At 33.4% G+C, this 26,464-nt stretch overlaps 3 protein-coding genes across 3 annotated transcripts; 2 read left to right on the top strand and 1 right to left on the bottom strand.

Annotated features, from left to right (window-relative positions):
* Positions 1 to 832: 832 nt before the first annotated feature.
* On the bottom strand, positions 833 to 21,880 carry Mad1 (Mitotic arrest-deficient 1). Its single transcript, XM_072531553.1, has 7 exons — positions 21,206 to 21,880; positions 20,679 to 20,895; positions 18,188 to 18,324; positions 15,715 to 15,897; positions 14,900 to 15,091; positions 14,502 to 14,838; positions 833 to 1,641 (listed from the first exon to the last, which is right to left on the bottom strand). The coding sequence occupies exons 1-7, from the start codon at positions 21,644 to 21,646 to the stop codon at positions 941 to 943; spliced, it is 2,208 nt and encodes a 735-aa protein (XP_072387654.1). The 5' UTR covers positions 21,647 to 21,880; the 3' UTR covers positions 833 to 940.
* Positions 5,784 to 7,964, top strand: LOC140441110 (uncharacterized). Its single transcript, XM_072531554.1, has 3 exons — positions 5,784 to 6,843; positions 6,903 to 7,225; positions 7,723 to 7,964. The coding sequence occupies exons 2-3, from the start codon at positions 6,952 to 6,954 to the stop codon at positions 7,878 to 7,880; spliced, it is 432 nt and encodes a 143-aa protein (XP_072387655.1). The 5' UTR covers positions 5,784 to 6,843; positions 6,903 to 6,951; the 3' UTR covers positions 7,881 to 7,964.
* A 571-nt stretch (positions 21,881 to 22,451) lies between the features above and the next one.
* Sps1 (inactive selenide, water dikinase) lies at positions 22,452 to 25,740 on the top strand. The gene is made up of 2 exons (XM_072531552.1): positions 22,452 to 22,871; positions 24,468 to 25,740. Exons 1-2 carry the CDS (start codon positions 22,569 to 22,571, stop codon positions 25,383 to 25,385), a joined length of 1,221 nt encoding a protein of 406 aa, XP_072387653.1. The 5' UTR covers positions 22,452 to 22,568; the 3' UTR covers positions 25,386 to 25,740.
* The last annotated feature ends 724 nt before the right edge of the window (positions 25,741 to 26,464 follow it).

Raw genomic sequence — 26,464 nt, 5'->3', positions numbered from 1 at the left:
GTATTTAAGTATAAATTTAATAATTCAAATAATACCTAATGAACACAAATAAAATTGATGTTAACAAAACATTATTTATTATGTGCACAAAACCGGACTTTCAGGAAAAATCGGTAGATGGAGCAACACTGTCGGCGTGCCAGATACGCTACTACAAATCGCAGAGGAGAGGAAATCCAGTGGAACAAATAAATTAGTTAGAAAATATCGCGACGTTATATAGAAATTTACACTGGTTAATTGCATATCAGGGAATCTTAGTAAATGTATTAGAAATCCTATGTTCCGTAAATAAAATTCCAAATGTGTATACCTAATTCTGTTTCTCTTTCTGTTCTCTCTTACCTATAGCATTACATATGTAATGATTGTGCAGATTGACTCCCATATAAATTTGTAACTGCGAACGCATGTATAGAAGTATTACTTCTACCGGCAGTCCCACTGCCCCCACTGGACTGCCACACCTGTTTTTTATTTTATTTTCAATGTATTTTTTAAAATATTTATTTCAAATTCAAAGTGTACATTTCTCAACGAAGTGATTCAATATGACGAAGCTTCGCCAGATAAATAGAACATTTTTGCGCCCTCTGCTCGTCTGCTCTTGGCCTCCAATTTGTAATTTTGCTCGTCCATCGTGAGTCGTACATTCTCGCTACATGGCCTGTCATCATATTTTATAGTATTGAAATTCATCTGTAAAAGTTAGGCCAAATCGAGAGGGGTCGCCTGATCAACTTTTCATAGTTGACATAGAATTACCAATTCGCGCTATTTCATTGTAAAAAAATAGAAAAATTTAGGGGAAAGAAACTGAAACAAGTTGTAATACAATTAATATTAGTATATTGATACAAAAAACTTCACAATGTAAAGAACCTATTCGATTCTTATATTTCTTAATTGTTCAAAACTGAATCTGTCCTTATTTCACTAATTATTCGCCCAACTCTGTCTCATAACTCTTAGTTGTCATAGTTTTGTTTTGGAACAGGTCCATTGTAATAGCACTAAGAAAAACGGGAATTGATTTTTGATGCCTTAAGTGCAAATTAATCATGCTTTCGAGCGTAGCACTGAATTCATTCTCCAACAGATTCAAATCTCCATCTTTGTTCACTTGGAAACAAAGTAGATCATCTGCTTGTTCAGCATACATACTTCTCAATTTATACAAAGAATTTTGTGTCCTATCGATCTTGTAACCTAGCAACATATATATCACATTTCTAAATTCCTGCATTTGGGATTTAAAATAATCTTTCAACAATTGGTTCTGGTTCTCTTGGGATTGCAACTGTTCCTTTAATTGGGTAATCTCTTTTCCCGTAAGGGTGATGTCGCCCAGTTTACTGTACTCAATTCCTTCTTCCATATTTTTAATCTTCCTCTTCAATTTTTCAATTTCTTGTTGTAATTTTTCCACTTGTTTTCCTCGCTGCGCTAGACTTTCGCTAAGAGGATTATTAGTTAGGTGGATTATTTTTCCACCGCGTGTAGTATCCTCACCTTCCAAATATGATTCTAGCTGTATCTCCAGCTGGTCCCTACGCTCCCGCAATTTATCATTTTCCAATTTGAGTTGATGAACTTCGTCTTTTAACCTTGATATTTGCTCCGCTCGAATAGGCACAACATCTGAAAAATATAATATTTAAATGAATTACTGTAGGTCTGAAAAACATTTTTTATATTAAAAAATTCTTTATTTTTACTATGTACCAAGTTTCAAGATTCTAGGAACTTTCAAAGAAAAAGAAAAGGCATAGTAATATGAGAAGAATACCTGTACAAAAAAGGTTGTACATATGTGAAATTATTAACCCTTTCGCTATGGGCCAAGTATCGGTTGCGCGTTGCTCATATACCGCGCCGGGAAAATTTTGCACTTCGCGATCGCGACGGCCACTCAGTAGTTTACATTCTTTATATTGAAGTGGTTGAATCGTTTTTTGTTTGTCGGCAGTTTGTTTATATTCGTTTTATCGAAGTAGTGGAATTTGTTTTCGTAAAACTTCAAAAAAACGGCATTCAGAAAGTACGGCGCTAGGGTGGGTGATGTGCTGCCGCGTATGTACGGCATCAGTATGGTGTATTTGTGGATCGTAACGTACATGAACGATACTAGTAAGCAAGATGGACAATGTAGAACGTACTATTACGATTATAGTTCTTCAAAGATGTAAATAATTAAAAATGTACGGTGACAGAATCTGAACGATGGAGATTAATTTGCGTAATAGTACGGCGCTCGCTCATCAAAGCTGCAAATGAAAATCGTACTTTTACGGCAACAGTATCGAAAGGGTTAATATAATTTCAGAGTATGAGAACTGTATTAAATAGGGCTGGTTAGAGCACATTTGCGTCTGTTGTCTAAACGATTCAAAAGTCAGAGAGAATTTGCGATATTTGCATCAAAAACATGCGTTTTTGACAGACGCAAACGGGGAGTAAAGCGTCTTCTCGGTACGAGTCAAAGAGGTGAAAAGCGTCTCGTTGCCATGCGGGTCAACAGTCAAGAGAGAGATTCCCGATATTTTTCGGAACCACTATGAGAGAGAAAGCTATGAAAAAGTCCGTTCGCGATGGAGGCAGCTAGATGAGAGGGAGTTTGTTGCTACCGGGAGTCAGTAGTCGAGAGAGAGTTTATTTTTTATTTTCTAAGGTATGTCTGTAATTCTTGAGTGTGGGGTTAGAGTGGGAGTAGGAATTATTACTAAGGTGATGATTTTTAATATTGAGGTTGAGGATTATAGGAATAGCGAAAATACAACATTATTTTTGGCATGTGAAAAATTGAACAACATCTATTGCCTCAAATTCGATACGGTTTGTTACGCCTAGAGGAATCTATGAACCAAACTTCAACACTCTTTTGTCAAGAAAAAAAAGGACCTATTGATCCAAAATTCTATAGTAAGTTTTCTTACTCCAAAATGAATCTTTGCAAAAAGTTTCTAGGTCGTTTGCTTCAAAAATAGTTCAGTAAATGGTTATTCCTAAAATCATCCAATAGCTTCTAATAAGATTAGATTTCCAGTTCACCTAAATCGTCATCAATGATCGATGAGAAGTCTTTCATTCTTTATGGAAGACTTACGAGACCCGAGCACTATCCACATCAATGCTTAAACCCACATGTTGGCTACGTACGATATATTGACGATACATTCGTCATTTTGGCCCTATGGCAGGGATGATTTGGTGTCTTTTTAAACCCATCTGAATGGTATACATCCTAGTATTCAGTTCACGATGGAGGTGGAAACTGATTCATCCTTACTGTTTCTCGACGTTATCATAAAGAAAAACCAATCCCAAGTTTTCATCACACTGTTTATCAAAATGTTTGGGACATGCTTGGTAGAAATATTAGAGGTCGCGAAGTCGCACCAGCCTCAATTAACGAACTTCGCTTGGCTCTAGAAGAGGAATGGCAAAACATCCAGCAAGATGATATTCGCAACCTCATATACAGCATGAGCCGACGTGTAAAGGCAGTTATAGAGGCTAGGGAAGGCAATACAAAGTATTAAGTTATTTTTTTAGTAGTTTTTCTCTGTTATTTGCCTACTTAGGTTAAGTTACATTTAAGTTGTATTTTTTTATGTTTTGTTATTGTTATCATTGTTCATTAAAACCAAGATCATGTCGTTGCTTTTAATCATTATTTAAATACTGTGCTTCTGGGATGTCGATATGACATTCCTTTGATATCAGTCACCAAAGCCCCCATCGTCGTATTATAAATTAATACAAAAGATAATGGTAATAATAGGTAAAGTCGTAAATTGTGTGTGGCAAAGTAATTTCGCTCCTAAAAATGAACCAATCCATATTTTCACATGAAACAAAAAACATAATACTTAGAAGACATGGTTGCAACCAAAAAACAAGGTTTTATGAAAATCCGCTAACGGAATTATTCCACAGAATGTTTCAAAGTTAGGATAAAAAACCACCTTTCAATTAACCCCGTATAATAATTCAAATACAAAATTTTATTAAAAAACTCACTATACTAAATTAAAATTTATAAATTTTTACACAGTGTGCTAAAAAAATCATCAAAATAGGTCTAAAAATAAAAAACTGAAATACTTTGAATTTGACTAAATCTGGGTGGGGGAGGGGGGTTGCATCTGAATGCATCTATATATATATATATATATATATATATATATATATATATATATATATATATATATACATATATATATATATATATATATATATATATATACATATACATATATATATATATATATATATATATATATATATATATATATATATATATATATATATATATATATACGTCTTCATAACAAGGCGAGATCCGATTAAATCGAGGACAACCCGAGATCCACCAATAAGAAATTAATTATTTGAGTATATTGTTCATAACTATCTTTATAATTAACATATTAATTATGGCACACTTAGAGGGGAAAAGATTTTTGAACTTAAATTTTTCTGATAAATTAAAAGCGAAACGAGATCCGTAGCTGAAAAGGGAAGGGGAAGACTTATATACAAAATTTTAGATATTTTCCGATCAACGCGAGATCCCACACTGTTGCCAGCTCTAAAGGGTATTAGTCGAGCGACCAGAGCTCGTCTTGTATTGCATATTTCCTACTCAAGGAGTAAAGTAATTTGCGGTTACCGTGTTTTATATTTTAAAAATGTCTCGAGGGCAGCGGTTAGTTGAAATAGTGAAACAAAATTCAAAGATAACAGAAGGTAAGTAATGATTATAATTTTTCTGTATATAATCAAATAATTCAACATAAACTTTATAAACCGAATAACTAAAATGCTCTGTTTTATTGAATTTGTTGAATTCTATTTTTAAAGCTATTTTTGTTTATTATTTATGTACAAAATTAAAAAGGAGAAATTATTTAAACTTAACAGTTTATCTGTATAAGACAAGCTATCATTGTAACATTCTAATCGTGTTTTTACATAAAAATATTAGTTTTGCACAAGAGTAAATACGTTCCATATAGTAGAGTAAATCGACTGACAAAAATTTATTATTTACTTATTTGTCAATAAATTTGTTCTGTCTTAAATTAACTATGCTGTGGCTTTTTAAATGTTGTAATTTTTTAGATATTGGTCAGTAAGAATTTCTCACTGTGATTTGTTTTAAATAATTCCCTTGACTTTAGTAGACTGATTTATTTTCTTTTTTTAATAGGTCAGCACTTCGAAGGGCAAAAGTGTAGAATGTAGTCTGCGGAAAGGAAGGTTGTGGAACAAGAGAGACCGCTGCCTATACTGCAGTTTGGACGTAACAAATTTTTCGAGGCATATTTTTAGAAAACATCCTAAAGAGAAGAGTGTTTTAAAAATAACCATGTTACCCAAAAGAGATATTGCTAGAAAGCATATGTTAGATCTCCTAAGAAAGCAAAGGAATTTTTCATATTTGCATGCAGCCGATACCATTAGACCTGTCCAGAGACCTTCGTCTTTTTTAAATTCTAAACTGTATCAGCAGATTACTTACCCTGTATATACTGCAAAGGTTTATATAAACAAAAATCCCTGAAGCGACATGCAAAAAAATGTTATTATAATAAGGAAAACAAAGCAGGAATTAAATATGCAAGTGAAGGCCAAACCATGCTTTCATTCACAGAATCTCGAAAGAGATTTTTGGATAAATTAAGATTGAAATCTGAAATTTTTAATTTGATGCAGGCTGATCGAATTTCATTAAATGGAAAGGGAGATGTAATAACATGCCAATATGCGGAAGATTACTTAAGAAGGCATAAAAGGCCCCATATAAGAAGTGCTGTTTCAAATTAAATTCGTGAATTAGGCAGATATATTGTTAATTCCTCCACAAGATTTGTATGGCATTAATACTATGATAGAAGCACTTAAAGCTGAACATTTCGATAAAGTTGTTGCAGCGTCTCAAATAATTTCGGGTTATGATGAAGTTACACATTCCTTTCAAGCGCCTTCTTTAGCACTGCATATGGGAACCACATTGATGGCGGTAGCTGCAGTTGCCAAATCCCTACTCTTTAAAAAGGACCCTATTTTACCAGTTCAAAATTATGAAGAAAGTTTAAAAGATGTTAAAAGATTTAATGAACTGGTGGACAAAAACTGGAAATTTTCTATGGAATCGCTTGCTCTTAAAGATCTCAACGAAAAGTAGTGTCTCAAACCACAAACATTACCAGTAACTCAAGATATTAAATTGTTTAAGGATTATGTGCAGCAAGTGGCTGAAACCTCTTTGACAAAATTAAATATAAATTAAAATGATGAAAAATCATTTAAAAAATTAACAGAAGCTGCTCTTGCCCTTTTAATTGTATTGAATAGGAAAAGAGTAGGTGATGTGCAGTACATCAAAATTGAATCCAATGTTAACACCTCCACTAACAGTAATCAGGAAGAGTGTCTAAATATACTTAGTGAAAGCGAAATTGCTCTTTCAAAACATTTAAAAAAATTATTACTATTGATAAAGGCAGCAAAGCAGTACCAGTACTTTTTTCTAAAAATATTCAAAGATATGTGGATAGTTTGCTTTCTGTTAGAAACTCTACAGACATCGTGCCAAAAGATAATCCATTTCTGTTTGGTCTTTCGGGAAGTTCCTCAAAATGGGCAGATGGCTCCAAAGCTTTAAGAAAATTTGCTGAGAATTGTGGTGCTAAAAATCCTAAAACTCTGACATCGTCAAGATTACGAAAACAAAGTGCCACAGTGTTGCAGATCTTAAACTTAGATGAAACTGAAATGAAGCAAGTGGCAAGATTCATGAGCCACACAAAAAAAAACGCACGAGGAATTTTACCGGTAAGTGTTGTACTTAAAATAAAAAAGCTAGGGTACTTATATTGTATATTTCTTTTAAGATTACCTCAGGCTATTTTCCAGACGGCAAAAATAGCAAAATTGCTTTTGATGGAGAAGGGCGTTGGTGCTGAAAACAAAGGCAAAACATTAAATAAAATTGATTCGCAACTAGAAATGTGGAACAATCAAGACACACGACTAGAAGAACCTGATGATATATCTAATATGTATGCATCAGAACCAAATTGTAGTAAAGAAATGGATTCCGATGTGTTGAATAGAGAAGACCACGAACTCGAATCAGATTGGTCGAAAGATATCTTAGTGGATCCAAACTGCAATGAAGAAAACTATGTCAACGCAAATAGAGATACTAAAGAGGGTAGGTAATATTTTATTATTTGTATTACATATTACATATGTTACTATAAGATTATGTTCTAATTTTGCTATGGTATTTAATTTTAATGTTAACAAAAGGAATCGTACATAACATATTGTCCCTTAATACCTATTACAATTAGATAACTCGAATTTTTGCAATTTTGAGTGGTCGACTTTTCACACTTTTTTGTTACTATAACAAAATAACTTCTAAGGCGTTTATAAAATATACTCCTATATACTAGAAGTTATTTTGTTGTAGCTAACTATATGAGACAGCTAAAATTCGAGTTACCTATTTGGATTACTTATCAATCGGCGATATGAGTTGATTAGCTTACATTTAAAGTTACATAAACCGAAAATCACTTAAATTACTAAAACATGTGAATTGAATTCATAAATTTAAACATTTTTAAGAACTTAAACTAAAACAATCTATTTACTAAATTGAAAATAAAGATAATATGTATTTTAATCTCTTAATTATTTTAGGTTTGAACCCTGAAATAATAAAAAATGTTTGCGGCAACAAGAAAAAAGGGAAAATGCATTACCGGGGGACATGGACTGCAAAACAGAAGTCTGTTATATCTGCATTTTTTAAGAGCCATCTTAAAAGTAAAGTGGCTCCAAAAAACAAGAGTGCTTAAAACTTAAAAATGAGAGACCTGATTTATTTAGAGACAAGACCTGGGTTCAAATTAAAGTTTTCGTTTATAATTTTTATAGAGCGATTTAACGTTCATCCATCCCTTGAAAATAAATCTTTTTAAAAGTAATACAGCTGCTGTTTATTAATATTATCCTATATACATATATACGAATAAACTATTCATTTACAGTGTTAATTCAAAACTCAATTTAACTAGGTACATATTTTACTGTTTACTAGTCTTAATACATAAATATTATGAATCTAATTGGTGTATTTTGAAAAGTTATAGTAGTTAAAAAAATGACTCTGGTTACTGCTCTTACTGGTACTGGTTACTTCTTTAGCCCTTTTTATTTTACTAATTATTAATATAATAATTATTAAATTGTTTATATAATAAGACAATTAAAAAAATCTCTGATTCAAAAACATTTTTTTTTTTCAAATACAACTAAATTTTGAGTCATTTAGTTAAAATCCCCTCCCCTTAAAAAAACCCTCCCTACTTTGACCTTCGTCCGGGCTCAATAAACGAATAAATATTTTTTTTTTTTACTAAAGACACAGAAGTGTACTTACATTAAAATCTGGTCAGTAAGACCAATTATCAATTTGTTTCTAACTAAAATTACTAATAAGATCTTAAAATTAGGTGTCTACTCACTAGTATCTTTCCTATTATTTCTAATAACTAGCATTAAATTTAGCATGCATACTCGCACAACACTTTACTCTGCTTTTCACTCACTCATACCAATTCAAAAGGCTTTGTTCTTTTGAGCCTTTTCTCTAGGTTCGTATTGTCGAGGAGCTGGATAGCATCGACGTTTACATGATGATGGAGTCGTTGTTCATGGCTCCCTGCAAATTTCTTGATTATCTGATTGACTTCTTCCATCTTGAGGTCCCGGTGAAGGTCGTTGTTCCTAACCTACCAAGGCGCATCTACGATGTTCCTCAGTACTTTATTCTGGAATGTCTGGATTACTTTGATGTTACTAGGCTTGGCACAGCCCCAGAGTTGGCAGCCATAGTTCCATACTGGTCTCAGTATTTGTTTATAGATTAGAAGTTTATTATTTATGGATAGAGAGGATTGTCTTCCCATTAACCAATACATTTTCTTGTAGCGGATGCCTAGTTCTTCTCTTTTCTTCTTTACGTGAGCTTTCCAGCGAAGTTTCGCATCAAGAGTGATCCCCAAGTACTTTGCTGATGTTGCAATAGGCACTTGGACATCATTTATTCTAATAGGAAAATTATTAATTCTCTTATTGGTAAAATTTATATGGACTGATTTATTCTCATTTAGCTTAATTTTCCATTTTTTGGTCCATTCATGGATTTTATTTATTGAATTTTGTAGTTTTTCTGTAGATTCTTCGACGGTGTCACTTACCGCTAAGACAGCAGTGTCATCTGCGAAAGTAGCTATGGTGTCGTCTTCTAGTTCAGGTATATCACACGTGTATATTAGATATAGGACTGGACCCAATACACTCCCTTGTGGAACACCTGCTTCAATATCCTTGAGATCAGTGTATGCATCTTCTTGTTTAACTCTAAAATGTCTGTTCGCTAGATATGATTGTAATATATTTGAGTATTGTTTAGGCATGAATGATTTAAGTTTATGTATCAAACCCTTATGCCAGACTTTATCAAACGCCTGTGCCACATCTAGGAAGGTTGCAGAACAGACTTTTCTTTTCTCTAATGATCTTTCAATTATAGCAGTTATTCTATGCACTTGGTCAATTGTCGAATGCTTATTTCTAAATCCAAATTGATGATCTGGAATTATTTTCTTTTCTTCAATTATTGGCAGGATTCTTCGCAGGAGGAGTTTTTCAAACACCTTGGACATCACAGGTAGGAGTGATATTGGTCTATATGATGTCACCTCATTGGGGGGTTTCCCAGGCTTTGGTATCATGATCACCTCAGCTATCTTCCATAAATCTGGAACATATTGTAGTCTAAAGGCAGCATTTATTAAATTTGTTAATTTTACGATAGCTTTTCTTGGTAGATTTTTTAGCAGTCTTCCGGTAATGAGGTCATAACCTGGTGCTTTATTTGGGTCGATTTGTTCTTTAATTAACTCAGCTACTTCTTTTGGGGAAGTTGGCTTGATATTCTCATCTATTTGCTTTGGTTCAGGCCAATCCTGGTCATCGTCTTGGTCATCTTGCAACTTAAATGTGTTCTCTAGATGAGTGGCAAATCTCTCTGCCTTCTGCTGATTATTTCTGGCCCAACTACCGTCTTCCAGTTTTATTGGAGGAGAATGTAATATTGGCCTTTTAATTCTTTTTGTAGCTTTCCAAAGCGAATACTCTGTGCTGCTGTCATTTGTTAACTCTTCCAGATAAGATTAATAGATTCATTCTTAATTTTCTGGATTTCTCTTTTAAGTTGCTGGCTGGCATTGTTTAGGTTAGTTTTGTCTCGAGGGGCTCTCGTGTGCTGCCATTTTCTTCTTAGTTTTCTTTTTTCTTTTATTACACGAATTTATTTAGGGTAGTTATTCCCTTTAACTTTTGTTTTCAAAACGAATAAATATGAAGTCAATTTGTTTATAAAGCTGTAGCTCGTAAACTATTTGACGTACAGTGTCCAAGTTTAGCAGAAATGAACTACATATATTGAAAAATATTCCCTTGGAATCTCAATATAGTATGTGAACAGCATAGTTGGTCCCTTAATTATAAATGATATGCAAAATAGATTTGTGTTAATAACTCTCAATCAAATTGAAAGCGGTTGGGTTTATTTTATAGGTCTTTTAAAAGCGATTAAAATAAATTTTTAACATTTTTTGTACAGCGAACAATGGAGAAGATATATAAGAAAAATTGTAAACAAATAATACTACAAATAAACAATATTCCGATACGACGTCTAGTTCTCGAGATATTTGACAATCGCCTTTCTGGACAGAGCTCTTTAATAATGTAAATATTATTATTCAAACCAGAAATAAGCCGAGGGGAGGGAGAGAGCTGACTGTAAAATTCATTTGCGATGTTGCCAAGTTTACCGGATCTCGGGTTGTCTACAAAATGTATATTTAGCATATACACAACAGATCACTCGCCCTGACCTCTACAGCCAATTTCGTGGAACTACTGCAATATAAAATTCGCCAAAAGGGGTGCAAAATGAGGTCCAGACAAAAATCGATTTCCTTGTACCCCCATCATTGTTACATCGAGATATCACTATATACACGTGAATACAAGGTGAGATCCAAAATCGGATCTCGCCTTGCAAAATGGATCTCATCTTGTATAGCTTATGATACAAACGGATCTCGCATTGATATGAAGACATATATATATATATATATATATATATATATATATATATATATATATATATATATATATATATATATATATATATATATATATATATATATATATATATATATATATATATATATATATATATATATATATATTACTCGCGATCATAAAATCCGGGTCACCTTGAAAATTTCAAGTTTCTTGAATATTTTTGCCTCTGGTGCAGTAATAACCTTTTTTACGCTAATGTATTTTTTATTTATCATCAATGTTTGTTTTAAAAGAAAAAAAAACGGTTTTTTATTGTTTTTATTAAAAAAGCAGAATACAAACCAAATTGTTGATAAAACAGACATACGAAAAAAAATGGAAAATACAGAACGTGGCAAAATATCAGTGAAATTTTAATGACTAATATCGTGTATTGCCTCCACTTGCTCTAATAAACTCTTGCAGACGACGGGGCATACTCTCAATTTTTCTCCGGATTACATGTTGTGGTATGTTATTCCACTCTCTCACTAACAGATCCTTAAGCTCCTGTGCCTTGTTGGGAGGAGATGTTGGGGGTTGAATACGTTTTTTTAAATCGTCCCAGAGATGTTCAATGGGATTCATAGCTGGCCAGGGTAACCTGGTAATTCAAACCTCGTCCAAGTATTGCATACTGATCGTGGCAACGTGCGTTCGCGCGTTGTTCTGCATAAAAACGACGTCTTCTCCAAGCCCTGTCATGGTATGCATAACATGTATTTCCAGAATCTCCATAATGTCTCTTCGTGCAGTTAAGGACCCATTTTCGATGAAGGGTAATTCTGTGCGAAAGTCGGAAGATACACCTTCCCACGCCATGACCGAGCCTTCACCAAATGGCATTCTTGGACCAATGCAAGCTTGTGAAAATCATTCACCGGTTCTCCTCCAAACTCTTACATGCCCATCGGATCCAGTTAGGCAGAAACGTAATTCATCTGAGAATAACTCTTTGCTCCAATCGTTAATTCCCCTATGCGCGTATTTTCGAGCAAAAGCTAGTCGTGCAACTCGATGCGCCAGGCGAAGTGGCGGTCCTGTAGCCATTACCCGAGAAGATAGTCCAAAAGAACGAAGTCTTCTCCTGACTGTTGCAACGCTAACATTGCGATTTCGTACGTCCTGTAGACGATTTCGATGCATAATCGCAGTTGAGGTCCGGTTTCGTAAAGCCTGAAACACAAGAAAACGGCCATCTCGTGCCGTAGTCGTCCTTCTTCGTCCAGAGCCAGGTCGTCTGGACAGCAAACCCGTTTCCTGAAAGCATTGAAGCACTCGTTGAACCGTAGAAAGGCTTACGCCAACAGTTCTTGCGACTTGCCGTTGAGTGTGACCGCCTTTCACAAGCGCAACAATTTGTGCCGTTTCAACAACAGTCAAGGGTATTTTTGGCAAAAAATAAACAATAATAAACACTAATAATGGCACTAATAATATAGTATACTAATATAATGTATACTAAACATAGTCAGAGGAAAGGTTCAGCCCGGAGGTTTCGATATGCAAGATGGCCAAAACATCGAGGCAATGGGTGAAAATGATATGTACAAATATCTCGGAGTAAAACAAGCGCGGAAAATTGACCATAAACAAATGAAAACTGAACTAACTTCGGAGTTCGTGCGAAGAGTAAGACAACTAAATCGGTCATATCTTAACAGTAAAAATTTGTTTAAGGCATTAAATACGTACGCCTGTTCCGCGCTGAGCTACTCATTTGGTATTATAAAGTGGTCAAAAACGGATATAGAGGGTCTTCAGCGGAAAGTAAGAACACTTCTCACAAAGGCGCAAAAACATCATCCACGTAGCGCAGTAGAGAGAACAACATTACCGCGGTATCAAGGGGGAAGAGGACTTATGGATATAGGTGAGCAATTGGATAAACAAATTGCTAATTTAAGAACTTATTTTCAGGTACAGGCTGAGACATCTACTTTACATCGAGCAATTTGCGCAGTAGATGATACGACGCCGCTTAAACTGAGGGAACAAGAAATGCGCATAAACCACCTGACTAAGCAAGCCAAAATGCGCGCCTGGATGAGTAAACCTCTGCATGGGCGACATCTTAATGAGATCAGCCAAGAATATGTCGACAATACAGCGTCGAACTATTGGTTGACATCAGGAAAGATGTTTCCCGAGACTGAGGGTTTCCTACTTGCCATTCAGGATCAGGTTATTCCAACTAAAAATTACCTGAAATTACCTGAAAAGTCCAAAATGACAAATGCCGATATGGATGCCAAGCCCAAGAAACCATCCAACATCTTACCGGTGGCTGCCAAGCATTTGTCGGTACTGATTATAAAGAATGTCATGACTCAGTAGGAAAGATTATCCACCAAGAACTAGCTGACAAACTGGGACTTCTCCAAACCGACCATCTTCCTTATTATCAATACGTTCCTGATAGAATGCTTGAAAATGACAACTACAAGCTATACTGGGACCGCACTGTGCTTACAGACCAACCAGTGGCCCATAATAGACCCGATCTCATACTAGTTAATAAAATTACTAGGCAAACAACACTTATTGATGTGGCGATACCCAACACCAATAATTTACGTGTTAAATACAACGAAAAGATCGCCAAGTACAGAGATCTAGAAATACAAATCAGAAGACAATGGAGAATGGAAAGTACCCAGACGATATCTATTATTCTTTCTACCACTGGAGTCATCCCGAAGAGCCTCCTAGAAAACATAAAAAAGCTGGGTCTAAATGAACATCTATATAAGATTATGCAGAAAGCTGTGTTACTTTCGACGTCCAGATGCGTACGAAAATTTTTGGGAGATACATCGACATACCAAGTCACCTAGGACTCGATAACATGGAAAGAGTCCCACCAGAGCTCAATCCTTTTGATACCGTAGGTATCTGGGATGAGTGAATTTTCCCCTTAGAGGGAGTGTGAGCCGTATGGCTAAATCGGCACTAATAAACATTAATGGTGGCAATAATAAACGTTTGTTTGTTGCGTTTGAATAGAAAGTCGAAGCACAAATGAGACATTTAAAACAATCGACAGTTACAGGTACCGTTCATTTTGGGAAGTGTGCACTTTTCCGCGAAATCGGCACTATTGGAATTCTTTGTTGCAAAGGAAACCGCTAAGCCGACAACAATTCTCAGAAACATGCATTAGTTTGTATTTGTGTTATTATTATTTACGATAAAGCTCGTTAAAAATGAAATATCAGTAATTTTTAAGGTGACCCGGATTTTATGATCGCGAGTGTATAATATAATTTACTTACGTGCATGTAGGTTGGGTTGGGCAGCCTCTAGATCCCCTTCCAATTTGGTTACCATATCTCTATATTCAGCAACAATCTTCTCCAAATTATCAATTCGTTCTTTCTGCGATTGACTAGACGTACTACCAGCTCCAGTAGTCGGCCCTGCAGATATATACATAGTAAGATCCCGTTCGTATGAGTCCAACTGTAGTCTATAGCTGTCTCGTTCACGGCTCACTAACATCAATTTCTTTTCCATCCTGTGAATTAATTTCTGCTTCTGATCACCGGTCTGTTTCAATTCGGCTAGAAGTTTTTGGCATTTTTCTGCTTCCGACTTGGCCACTTTCGCTTCCTACAATATTTAATTTATAATAATTTTACAAGAAAAGCGTTTCAGAATTATCATAACTTACATGGGTCATAGATTTTAATTGAGATTCCAGATCGACCTTCGCTGACGTCAAAACCAGTTCTTGCTGTTGCAGCCTATCCACTACCACTCTCAAAAGATGTGGCAAAGCAGAATCAGCTTCTGTCGACTCGCATATTCCTCTTGCCACTGCCCTCCATTCGTTCAAACACAAAGCATTTTGAGTTTCTTGTATCTGTAACATATATTGAATATAACCATTTTTAAATCAGTTTAAAATATTTAATAATAATTTGATTTCACTTCATGCTATTTTTTAGTTCTTGACGATACTTGTCCATCTTCTGTTGTCAGCTTCTTATCTATCAGCCCAAGTCATCTAGTTCCTTTAGGTCACTCTCAATATATTCTATACACCTTGCCCTCTGTCTTTCTCTCCTTCTACATTTCCAATGTAGCGTGATCAAATAAAATAAAATCAAAATGTAATTCGGTACAGGTTGGAACACATTTTATACCAACTTGAAAACAAAAAATATGGTCTTGGGCTGCTTAACAATGTTCTTCCATTCTGCCCTCTCGGATACTTTTCTTCATCACTGCCTAATGTTCATGGTTTTAATATCTTCCTCTACATCGTCTATCCACCTTTTACAGGGCCTTCCTCTTGTCCTATTTCCTTGGGGTTTCCATCTCTGGATTACATTAACAGCTTTATTATCTGGCATTCTTTTTAAAAGGTAAAGCCAGTTTTGGCTTCATCACCTTTATTCTTCTCAAAGTGTTTCTAGTCTATATATAATTATAAAAATATATAAAATACCCTGTAAAAAAATGATTAGGGTGTAAAAAAATTACCTGTAACTCAATCAATTTTTTCTCACAATCCTTAAATTTCACAAGGCGGTTTTTCAAATCATAAACTTCTTCTTCGAGTATTAATTTATTTTTCACTTGTTCTTTGAGTCTATTAGTCTCCTCAGTTAATTCCTCATTTTGTTTCTCCAGCTCTATATACCTGACTAACTTTTCAGCTTGACTCTATAAAAATGTTAATATTATAGACATGCATATTTATATGTGTCTATCTATTTTTTTACATATAGAAAAAAGTTGTTTCATTGCAAAAGCATCGATAGAATGTAGCAGATGTACTCTGATTAGTCAATTATAAATATTTACATGTTAACATTTTTATTAAAAATTTTTTTAACTGATTAAAAACAATTATTGAAAATTGAAACATCAAAAGAAATGTAAAATGGAATTTTCATTAACATTAGTTGAATCAGTGAGAAGAGAAAGCAGATATGTCCATAAATAGGCATTTTTGACATTTTGACAGAAATCCATTGTAAGTATGAAGACGCGCCGTTTTGTATAGAAACGGGACATACCCTCATATTAATAATGCTTTTATATGTATTAGAAATTATGGTATTGTGGAAAAACCGGATAAGTCCTTTACATCTCCACTTTTTCTACAAAAGCTACTATGTATGTCTATTCGTCCCAATATACATTTGTCATTCGACACTATGGAAGGTGTATAAGATGATAATCTCGAATTAAAAATTAAAAAAAGGCAAAATCCAGGATTTTATAGAGCTGTCTTCACCGACTTCTATTACTTACTCTTTGGCAGATCTCAGATTGACACCTGCAGCAAATGCGAGGAACTAGATTTAAAAATAAAGTACCAATATTTGAATGATAATGCTAAGAGGGTAGCAATAGCTGAAAAGATGGTGCATGTATGTCGATCAAAAAAGTTTTTTGCTAAAATGAATGGGTTAGGGGCCCTTACCAAAGTGGATCCATCAGTAGGAGGAATATGCATTGACTATATGCGAAATCTATTTCTACCAGTAACACCTATCCAAGATACATTTTACCTAATTCAACTTACAGTCAGTGTTGAACATACACGATCTTAAAACCGGTAAAAGCTACTTCTACATATATCACGAAGGATTAGGCAAAAAGAGCCCTAACGAGGTGTGTTCCTTCATAATGGATTATATTAAAACAGATGTATCTGAGGAAGTGAAACACTTTCACGTGTTCTCTGATGGAGCTGGAGGTCAAAACAAAAACCACACAGTTTTAAGGTTCGCCAGAGCCTTAACAAACCTCAGAAGATTTGAAACAGTTAACCAGTACTACCCTATTTGTGGTCACTCGTTCATGCCTTGTTACCATAACTTTAGTGTCAAAAGAGAATAATAAAAAAGGCTGATAGAATTTACACATTAAAAGAGTCTGTAGAACTCATTATAATTGCTAGTAATAAAAGAAGTTTCACTGTCCATCTGATCAAGAATGATAATAGTATTATCAAAGATTATAAGTCCTGGTGGACTAGATATTACAAAAGAAATGTTTTATCACACGGATCACTAGGTAGGCATATTCGCAAAGAACAAAAACTTTCTTTTTCTATCAGCAAGTTCATGCACTTTTCTTGTAACTCTCAGGCAAAAGGTCAAATTGTTGCTCATGAATACACACACCAAAGTAGAGGTACTACATGTTAACTTGGCCTATCCTCAAGTCATAGTTCCAATTAAGAAAAAGAAATTAGAACATCTATTGAAATTTGCACCCTGCTTGGATGAGAACATTCCTGGATGCAAGATATTTTATGATTCCTTATTTACATGGCCAACTGCAGAAGGTGAAGATGAATCCGAAGAACTTTGATTTATTCCTTTTTATCTTGGTATTTTGTGTTGTATTGTTTATATCATAATAAATAATCCTAAAATAATTATGTTGTCTAAAAACCAGATATGTCCAATAAATAAATATTTATTTTCTGTCCTCTGATAGTTGCCTTCATTAAATTTTGTATCAATATTTGTCAGTGATGGATTGCTCTATACAGTGGTAATTAAAATTGTGTTAAATACTGGATAGTTTTCAATAGAGGGAGTTTTTTCTTATTTACCTCTAACTTGATTTTTGTGACAAGTCCGCTTTCTCTTCCCACTGATTCAATTGTGGTTTAATCCCATATAAAATAATATTTAACTGCAACATTCTTATTTGTAATGCTTTATTTAATATATTTGTGAAATTTAATACCACGGTTCAAGCTCTAGCAAATTTTTTAATTATTATTCTACACTTTCACAATAAAATAAATAAATAGAAATTTCCCCACTGTCCATCTAATAGATGAACAACATTAATAAGAAAACAAAAAAAAGTTGTGAAAACCTAGTCATAAAAAAGAAAAGTTCCTACGTGACTGTATATTAGAAACTAAGCATGCATTCAATTTATTTATATAAAAAATAGATCTATTACTATAGAAAACATCTATTACTTTTGAAAATTCTTGGAATTCTCCATAACTCTCTTTAGCATATTCCAATTCCTTAATATATAGCTTGGCACTCAATAATTCCTGCTCCTTCAGTTCCAAGTCTCTTTGAACAGCATTATCTTTACTTATCCTTTGTCCTAAAAATAAACAGTAATGTTGATAGAAACCTGATGTACAAAGGATTATTTGTAATTTATATTAAAAAGTGTATGAAAGCAATTGTAATGTGAGGGCACATGAAAATGGGCAATCCTGTATATTTTTTATAATAACAAATCCCATAACAAGGTCGACTCTCACTTCATTAGCAAAAAAGTTTAATGAAGTTGCTGCAGTAAATAGCTTATCCAAATCATGGCTAAGAAAACCTACAACAAGATTTGTTTTCAGTTGTTGCAGGTTTTCTTCGCCATGATTTGGATAAGCTATTTAGTAGATCAGTTTCACTTGTGTCACATTAAAAGAAGGTCCATATTTAAATTTCACAGAATTTAAAATTCTGTGAAAAATCCAAATTAAATATGAAGATTCTTATCAAGGTTCTAATGAAAATTGCTATTCTATATATACAGTATAACCTCCCTTAACCGAAACCTTTTTAACCGAAACATTGTTTAACCGAAACGGCTGAGAGTTTCAATAATTTCGTCAATAAAAAGTAAATGTTTGTCGCAAAACCTAAACAATTCCGTTAATTTCACTCACCAATTGATGTCTATGTGTGTTGGGAAATCACAAAAACCAATAGCTCTAAAAGATATTTCCGAAAAAGCACTTTCAGTTATAGAAGCCAAAAAAGTTCATGGATGTCGACCACTTTATCTTTAGAATGATTCGAAAATGAATTCGTCTCAAGTGTAAAATCCTTTTTAAAATCAAAAAACCTTCCCATGAAAGCATTGTTGCTTGTTGACAATGCGCCCTCACCCTCAAAATCCACAAAATGATGACAATTGTCAGATTTTTGCCACCGAATGTCACAAGCCTAATTCAGCCGTTAGACCAGGGAGTCATAGTGACATTTAAGAGACATTATAGAGGAGCATTCTTAAAACATCTGTTATTACAGGAGACGAATTAATCCAAAAGTGTTCCCGAAATTCTCAAATCTTTAACAATGAAACATGTTTATTGGTGAGCTGAGTCGTGGGCCAAGATCAAATCTTCAACTTTGGAAAAATGCTGGAACAAACTTTTTGATAAGATTTTGATTGACGATCCTGAAGAAGAAAAGGTAAAGATTGGTAAGGAAACGACAGAAGAAATTAAACCTTTCATTAACAATTTGCCGGGATATGACGAAATTAACTAAGAAGAGATACGTGAGTGGTTAGCAGCTGATGACTTAGAACGTGAATTCATCTACTAGGACATCATTGATATGGTTCTTTATCAACACAACCTGAGCATATCAGACGACGAAGATGACGACCCAAGAGCCAACAGGCAGCACAAGACCGTCGACGAGATTTTCAATGCTTTAGAGGAAAGAATTTTATACAGTAGGTCTAATTAGTTAGGGACACGACTTGGTTCTTAATTTTTGTTCTCATTGCATAAAGTTTTGACCTTTTCAGATTGCTTTACGTTTCGTCGAACACTCGAATGAGGCAAACTCATGACGTTCTGCAAATGAACGATGGAGGGAGAGAGAAACGTCATTGTCAAACGAAAACGCAAAAAAAATAAAAGATTTCTTTAAAAAAGCATGTTAAACTTGTTCATTTTCCTTATTTTTATTACTTTATTTTGGATTTACTTATTAGAAAACATTACGAAATCAACTCACAGTATTTTTTAATACCAATACTTTGATCAAGAATATTATGAAAAACAATGTTATTTTTAACCGAAATTCTTGTTATCTGAAACGGCCTCCCCCCCAATTATTTCGGTTAACAGAGGTTTTACTGTACTATCATTTATAATGTAATTTGACTATTCAGGATGTGTCACACTGTTACAACCAGGAAACTAAAAATGGATCAGTAATTGTGACAAAATTGAGGTCTCGAGATATTAAAACAAAATTTATTAAAGCATGGAAAAATCGTAAGATAGACTCTAATAAGCTAAGTTGTAAAGACAAAAGTAATTTTTCAAGCATATACATAAATGAGAATATGACTTATAAATTATTACAACGGATTCATATCAGGTGATCATAGGTACCATTTGATAAAACTGAACCAACTCCCAACTCTGAACCAACATTATAACATTGTTTTCCTGGGTACATCGTAATTATTATGACATTATCACCAATTATCAATATGGTAGTTACTACAATGCACTTCTTTCAGCTGATGATTTAAAAATATTTGTGAATATAAAAGAATAATGATGACCTAAGGTACAAAAAGATAAAACATTACAATATTGTTCCAATTTGATAGATTAACTCTTTGGAACATGAACCAAGAGGTTAATCTATCTAGTAAAGAACAGCACTTGAAGATTTATTCATAAACCATTTAAATTTAAAAATTACCTAATTCATCTGCTAGCTTTTTATGGGCTTCGGCATCTTGTTCTGCTGCCTCCAACATTGTTTCTAGTTCTCGAATTTTTCTCTCCAAACTTGGCACAATACCATTTTCTTCAGATTCCATTTGCCTTGACTCTTCTTTTATATCCAGTAGGCTACTTTCAAGTTTCTGAACTTCTTCACTTGTTGTGATTTTCAACATATCATACTTTTGATTCCTCTGAAAGTGTAAGAGTAAAATATTCGAAATCAATATATAAAGTATTTTGACATAAAGGTATATTACAACATAAAAATATCATTATTCATTTCTATTGGATTGATCAGTTGTGTTTTAGTAGACAATATCTTAAGTTTTTATAATACATGATGTATTATGAATACTTAAACATAAAACTATTTATAAATGTTAAATATAAGTACATAAATCTGTTATATACTCTGTATAGCATATCAGAATGAAACAATATGCATTACATGGCTAATTAAATTACATTTGTATTGTAGTAATTACATGCATATGTACTTACCTCAGAAAGTTCATGTTTTAAATCAATTTCTCTTTTTCGGACTGTTTGTAGTTGATTTTCCAGTTCTTCAATCGTCTTTTTATCATATTCACATTGGCGTTTTAAAGTTTTGTTTTCTTCTTCAAACATTAATTGCATTTGCTGCCTTACAGTGTGCATGTGGGATACTCGGGTTTCTAAGCTTTTAATAATATTTCTGGCTTCTAATAAATCTACTCTCAATCTGTTCATTTCCCTTGGCGAACCTACGTAGGAAAAATCAAACTTACGGTCCTGTTTCATCTTTTTAATTGGAGTAGCTTCTTCCAAACTGCTCTCATTCGAGTTTGAGCTGATTGAGCGTTTAAGTGAGGTAAATTCATAATTACTTCTTGATTTGTCACGAGTGGATTTAAGGTTTTTGACCATATTTAATATAGTATCGTCTATATTTTCACTCATAATGAGGTTATTACCGACTACCGGAATGTAACTTATTCAAGCTTTTTGTTTGTGAAAAGCTAAAATGTAAACTCAAGACTGCTTTATTACCTTATAAATAAAATTTAAACAGCATATATTGTATAAAATAATACAATACATAAGTTTTATATACCAAAACTTCGAAACTCTAAAATTCACAAACTCCCAATCCCTACAATTACAAATAATAATAAAATATAGAAATATAAGAGTTAAAAAGAGATAAAAGAATCACTATCAGCAATTGTACAATATTCATAAAACAAAAGTCACTATATGCATCATTGCCGTATTTTCTACACATACAAAATTTATTTAGTACGAACTTAAAATGTCTATTAAATAAAAAATTGTCACATTTAGCTGCCGTTATTTACCAAATTATATTATTAAAATATATAATTCTATATAATGCCGACAGTTTGACACAAAATTAAATCTGGGAAGTATTCAAAATTTATTCTGGCACCACTGTAACTACTATTCATTTAGTCGTAAATGTTCCCGGGTTTCTGAAGTATATTCAAACATTGAAAAAATCAATAAGTATTTAAAAGTAATATCGCTTGATGGTTTTCGTGAAAACTATGTAAATATAGCAAATGGTAATTTTGTTATATTTTAAACCAATTTAGATCAGTGAATATTTGATAATAAAAGAAATATTGTAATATTATAGTAAGGAGACCAAAAATTTTGACAACCTCCTGCATAATAACACACAAAATTTCAACCAATCAAAAAATAGGTCGCGTGTAGTCATGCGCCATGATTTTAGTACAGCAGCTTCGCGGTCGCCATTTTATAAGCGTCTTGCGATTGTTTGAGAAACGCTCTTGTTGAGCCAGTGTTTTTAACACGGTAGTACGGGTGCATTTTCGTTAAAATTCGAAAAGCCGGTATGGGTGATTATCAAGTAACACAAGTTCAACAAGATGCTCTTGGGGCTGTCCAGCTAGAGTTAGGAGGAAATCCCAACACTCTAGCATTACGCCGGCCGTTCGACCCTTTGGCCCATGATTTGGAAGCTAGTTTCAGATTGACGCGATTCGCCGATTTGAAGGGCCGTGGATGCAAAGTACCTCAAGAAGTACTTAATAAACTTGTAGAGGGACTCCAGCAAGATTATAATTCTGCAGAACATGAACATGCTCACTTTATGCATATGGCAATTCCGCGAATTGGAATCGGCCTTGATTGTTCGGTAAGATACATTGTCATTTTACTAACACAATATTTATGTTTGCTTCTCTTAAGTACTAACTCCAACTGTAACACATGATTGTAGAGATGCAGTATGGTATTTTTAGTTTAAATATAATTATTACATGATTTACAACATGATATGCTTCCATTTTTATAAATATCTGAGATATACATCTATTACAATCAGTGCATTGTTTTGATTGGTTCTTATTAAACAACTCCTCGTTTCTATAGTTTCAGAATTTTTTTCTGTAATTTGTGTTTATGATTTGAATGCCATATTTTATACTATTGTAATATTATAATTTTAATATCTTTCAAAATTTTATATATATTATAATTGGTGCAATGTTTTAATCTTTTGTTTGGTTTTCCCTATGAGCATCAAAGCTCTTAATTAGATAGTGGCTATTTCAAAATTATATTATTTAGGTACCTTGTAGTCATTGCATGCACCAATAATGTCTTTGAATAAAGCCATACATTGAATAACGGTTTGAACTACAACTATTTGTTGTTCTACATTATTGCATTCCTCAGGTCATATAAGAGCGTTTGATTACAACTATTTGTATTTCCCAGAGTTTTTTTGTTTTACCATCCATTTTCCATGGAATATTAGAATGTCTAACACATTTCGTTCACTGATGCCAGTCCCAACTGTTTAGTAAATTTGTTAATTATTTTTTGGTAAGCTTGTTAAATTGTGACATACTGACAGAGGCTGGAAATTACTATACAACGAATATTTAAAGACATTTACATACAGTTTATTAACAAAATAAAACAACATCAATTAAAACAAGTTTTTTTTTTAAATTTGTAGTCATTTATAGATTAGTATTTACTATTTTTTTTTTTATTGAAAGTGTTAGAATATCCAACATAAAAAGTGGATGTTGTTCTATATGAAGTGACATTGTTGACAGTGCAATGAGTAATGTCAAAAATAGGTAATAAACTACTGTCAGTCAAGTTTTGTATTGTTCTGTATGTAAGAAGGAATAAAGTATAATTGTTGATGGCCAGACGTTTATTGGTGCATATTTCTTAAAGTACATATTTCCTTGTCTCTTGATGTCTTCAAACTAGAAGTAGGACTTCACCTAACTTAAATTATAACAGAAAGAAGTCTGCTACAGCAAATCTATTTGGACTGTTTATACTGAGAGATTGGTGTTATGTTTCCTACAATAAATTTGTCAAAATATTCCCAAGCTCAGCGAATGGACTATACTGATTTTTTGGTTTGTAATTGTAAATTGGATTAAGAATGAAATCATGAAGTGGTGGCCATTTCAAATATTCTAAAATTTAATTCTTATTGATTATTCCTTACAGTCCAGGAATTGCTAAACAAAAAGATATCTCAAAAATAATATGATTTTACACTAAATCCTCATATTGTGTTTAATGTAATAAATTTAGAAGTATATAATAAATAAATTGGTAACAAGTCTAGAATTTTTTTAAATTATTTAAACTCTACAATGCCTTCAATAATGATATTATGATAATCAGTCCTTATGCTTTTTTTCTAATATCTGAATAAATATGTCAATTATGAAAATATTGAAATCTGTTCACTTTTTAGGTTACACCCCTTCGCCATGGAGGACTTTGTTTGGTACAAACCACTGACTTCTTCTATCCATTGGTGGATGACCCCTACATGATGGGAAAAATTGCTTGTGCTAATGTTTTAAGTGATCTTTATGCCATGGGAGTCACTGAATGTGATAATATGCTTATGTTACTGGGAGTTAGCACCAAAATGACAGAAAAAGAAAGAGATGTTGTTATTCCTCTAATTATGAGAGGATTTAAAGACTCAGCTCTTGAAGCAGGCACCACTGTCACTGGAGGTCAGACTGTTGTTAATCCATGGTGTACTATTGGTGGAGTGGCAACTACCGTTTGCCAGCCAAATGAATACATTGTTCCAGATAATGCAGTAGTTGGAGATGTCTTGGTCTTAACAAAACCTTTAGGGACGCAAGTGGCAGTCAATGCCCATCAATGGTTGGATCAGCCAGAACGTTGGAATAGAATAAAATTAGTTGTTAGTGAAGAAGATGTAAGGAAAGCCTACCACCGTGCTATGGATTCTATGGCTCGCCTCAACCGTATTGCCAGCAGATTGATGCATAAATACAATGCTCATGGAGCTACTGATATTACAGGTTTTGGTCTACTTGGCCATGCTCAAACATTGGCCTCTCACCAGAAAAATGAAGTATCTTTTGTCATTCACAATTTACCTGTCATTGCAAAAATGGCTGCAGTTGCTAAAGCATGTGGAAATATGTTCCAGTTATTGCAAGGACATTCAGCTGAAACTTCTGGAGGACTATTAATATGTTTACCCCGTGAACAAGCTGCTGCCTATTGTAAAGATATAGAGAAACAAGAAGGTTATCAAGCATGGATTATTGGTATTGTTGAAAAAGGCAACAGAACTGCTCGTATCATTGATAAACCTCGAGTTATCGAGGTTCCAGCTAAAGAGTAGATTTAATAATACATATGTAATCAACTTCAAGTATTTTTTGACATACTCTGGGCAGTTACAAGTCTAAAGTATGATTCCCCAACAGCTTTGTAGATCTAATACGTTATTAAGTTGTGCATTTTATTAAAATGATCCTTTGTATTGTTTATGTCAGAATTTTATTTGTTTTGATCATGTTTATCACACATGAAAACTTATTTTGTGTATTTCTCATTATATTAGATATTTTAAATTTTGTGAAAATGTGTTTCTTTGGTGAGTTCCATCTGCATTTTGAGTTTTATTTTAGTGTAATAGATGAAATGTTTAATGGTATTTTGTATAATAATTTTCCAATATAATATAAGTATAGAAATTTGTTTTTTTATTACTTTTTAATCATATAGTACTTTAACCCTTTCGGTCACGCTTTTTTTTTAGTGTAATGAAAAAATTTTGTTAATAATTCCTATCCAGTTATGGTATTCTTAATGTCTTTTGGTAGGAATATTAGCATTTTTTTATTAAAATAGGGCCCGTTTTTGATGTCGTCAATTGACGACATTGTGACTAACTGGTTACAAACTAATGAAATTTTACATATACTTTACAGCTAAACGGTAGGATAAAAATACATTTATTTACTAAAAAGAAACATGATTTAATGATTATAATATATTAAAAAAAATTACAGTTTATGAAATTGTAAAAAACAATTTTTATTTTTTGTCGAAACATAGATGTACTTTACATTTTTGACAAAAAATACGGGAACTGCCTTTACATTCTGGGAGTTTACATCGTGTTGAAGATTTCGTTTTTTCCTGCAGTGGAAAATGCGCTATCGTGTCAAACGTTACATCATCAATAGGCCGGTTTTCCAGGTTTTTTTCTTAATCAACGGTTCTGATTTAGTTCCATTTGACGGGCGCCCTCTTTCTCGAGCTCAATGAAATTAAAGCTTTTGCAATAAAGGCCTTAAAATGAACTAAATTTATAGGCCTTAAAATCAAGTTTCTTTAGATGGCCGGAAAGAGGCCTAAATCTCTTTATTTGGCTCATTTTTAGATCTAAAAATAACTGCAAAAATGTTTATTACT

This window comes from Diabrotica undecimpunctata, chromosome 5 (genome assembly GCF_040954645.1).
Source record: "Diabrotica undecimpunctata isolate CICGRU chromosome 5, icDiaUnde3, whole genome shotgun sequence".
NCBI classification, from domain to species: domain Eukaryota; kingdom Metazoa; phylum Arthropoda; class Insecta; order Coleoptera; family Chrysomelidae; genus Diabrotica; species Diabrotica undecimpunctata.
Note: the sequence above shows the minus strand (reverse complement) of the source record. Positions and strands in the feature narration are given on the sequence as shown.